Genomic DNA, 2,500 nt, shown 5'->3' on the forward strand with positions numbered 1-2,500 from the left:
GTCTACAGTCCTATTTAAAAGCATACCACTTATGTAGAATCATTGAGAAATACAATAGAAAGAGTATGAAGAACAATAAAGCAGTCATTACATTTCTTCAGCAGCACAAGATTGGATTTCCTGATAATAATAACACAGATGGGGATAAGTACATTTACAATGCATCCTCGTGTCCTTACATATTTGGAAAGGTATCTGAAATGTCCATTGTTTACATACTGTCTGGTCATAAAGTATTTGTTCATAAATATCTGTACTTGTCTGTGTGTGCATTATATTTAAACATTTGCATGCCATTTACTGTATGGAGAAAAATTGCTTGCAATTCGCTGACGTCATCTATCCCGCTTTGCAGCTCTAGTGATCCGTGACATTCAAGGAGCTACCTAGTAACTCAAACTAGTTGCAGTGAGGGAGAAGCACATGGTGCGAAACGCGTAGAGGTATCGGGAGGTTGTTCTGCGCATGCGCACGCTGGCTGGAGAGAGGCTACCTGTGAGTGTGAGCGGAAGGGAACTGCTGTGGTGTGGTCCCGCATCCGGAGTTGTTCGTGGTCGCGCTTGCTACCCGCTGCCTCTCACTGTTAGTTTTCTTTCCCCTCGGCATGTTCCTTATACCAGGGTGCTTGTTAGACTCTTCACTGTGATATGCTAATGCACCTTCTGGTTTTTATGTGCCCTATTGGATTTCTTTAGATAGATCTCTCTGGGGGAATTTTCCCACCTTTGTGGTTTTTTTCCCCAGGTGTGTGTGACTGTTCTATGTGATTTATCATTGTTTTTTTTTCTAATATTATCATTTTTGTGTCATTTTTATTTGTATTTTTGTCTTTGGTCTATTTGGACTATATCTATTATGTTAAACATTATTTTATGAGTAATCTGTGGATTCGTTTTTTGCAGTGAGGGGACCATTTCTTCCTTTCTTTTTCTCTGCTTGCTACCCGCCCATCCAAACTGGGTCCCTGTTAAACAATAGTTTTACTATTTTTCCTTTTAATCATCTGTTTTTCTAACCATACTCACAGTCATAGCTATCCCTGATAAACAGGACCTTAATATTTATATCCCAGCAAGACAAATGATGTCTATTTACACAAGATATAAACACACTATGTATGTTGTATATGTACATTTGTCACACCCACTTATTTTATCGAGCATTCATATATCACATTTGTTATTTTTAGCGTCTCATCATTATATATCATTGGGGTGGCCGTTATTCAGCAGTGAATGGCAAGGGCTGCATATGATAAGGATTGTGTGTGTTAAAAATAGCTTTAACTAACATCATTATGCTCTTTATGACCATCCTTCCCACTGTGTATAACGGCACAGCACCCTGACGAGTTATAACCCTTTGAGTGCTGCAGTGGAGGCGGTACCCGATGGCCATTTCGCCTCCAGCAAGTCACGATTCCCTCCTGAGTGATAACATGATTGCTACATTCTGCAGTGATGTGAGTGGGCGGGGAGATTTCGTATCTCCCCTTCAGACCGCGTAAAGAACACGATCTCCCCTTAGAAAACAAGTAAAAACGCACAACGTGCAGAAGGGACTCAAGGATACCAGCTCCCAATAGGAAACTCAAGGGAATAAGATGACTCTTTAAATATCAAAATCGGTTATGTTCTACGTGTTTGCATGTACAAGAAAAATGAACAAAAATAACCTGAAAAAGAGGACCGATGTCCACATCAAAGCCGAGGTCAGCAAATCCGGTGGCAATAACTTTAGCACCTCTGTCATGGCCATCCTGCCCCATTTTGGCAACAAGCAGACGGGGTCTACGTCCTTCTCGCTCCATGAACGTCTGTACTCTGGGATAGAAAACCAACAAAATAACCACACAGAAAAATAGCAAATTAAAGACTTCACTGCAATAATAATAATAATAATTTTGCTTATATAGCATTGCTGGGACCTCTCTCAAAATAAAGATGAAAGTTGAGAATCAAAATGTTGATTTTATAATTAAAATTTGGTATGTGAAAACCCCTTTAGGGGCCTGCTACCTCTATTTGGTATTTATACATATATTGAAAAAGGGTCAGTGACCCTGAATGACTACACTCTTATGCAAACAAATTATACAGTTAAAGTACCCTGTCTTAAGACATATAATACTGTAGCTGAGCAGAGAATGAATAAATAAATAAACATATATATATATATATATATATATATATATATATATATATATATATATATATATATATTTATACACAGTGTTCGACAATTAATGATAACCACACGCCCGTGGCGAGTGGATTTAGGCCGCTGCTGCGGCTCTATGAACTTCCCCTGCTCGCACCAATTTTTTTATTTTATTTAATAAATAAATAAGTAAGTAATCCCCCTCCCTGATTGGCCTGCCGTGAGGAAGAGGCCCCCCCCCCCACCTGCTTGCTGCCCAGGGCTGGATGACAAGGTAGGCGCCTCCCCTCCGTCCCGCGCTCCGTTGGCACCCGGCGGGCAGGGTAATAGGAGCGGGGAA

The 2,500-nt window shown here is 40.3% G+C and overlaps 1 protein-coding gene across 4 annotated transcripts in view; it reads right to left on the reverse strand.

Annotated features, from left to right (window-relative positions):
* Positions 1-2,500, reverse strand: part of MMUT (methylmalonyl-CoA mutase) — a 68,156-nt gene that overhangs the window by 11,852 nt on the left and 53,804 nt on the right. For all 4 annotated transcript variants that reach the window (XM_075598560.1, XM_075598562.1, XM_075598559.1 and 1 more), the window contains exon 11: positions 1,676-1,823. In XM_075598560.1, the coding sequence (XP_075454675.1) occupies positions 1,676-1,823 (148 nt within the window). The remainder of the gene's footprint in view (positions 1-1,675; positions 1,824-2,500) is intronic.

The sequence above is a fragment of the Ascaphus truei genome, chromosome 4 (assembly GCF_040206685.1).
Source record: "Ascaphus truei isolate aAscTru1 chromosome 4, aAscTru1.hap1, whole genome shotgun sequence".
In the NCBI taxonomy this organism is placed as follows: Eukaryota; Metazoa; Chordata; class Amphibia; order Anura; family Ascaphidae; genus Ascaphus; species Ascaphus truei.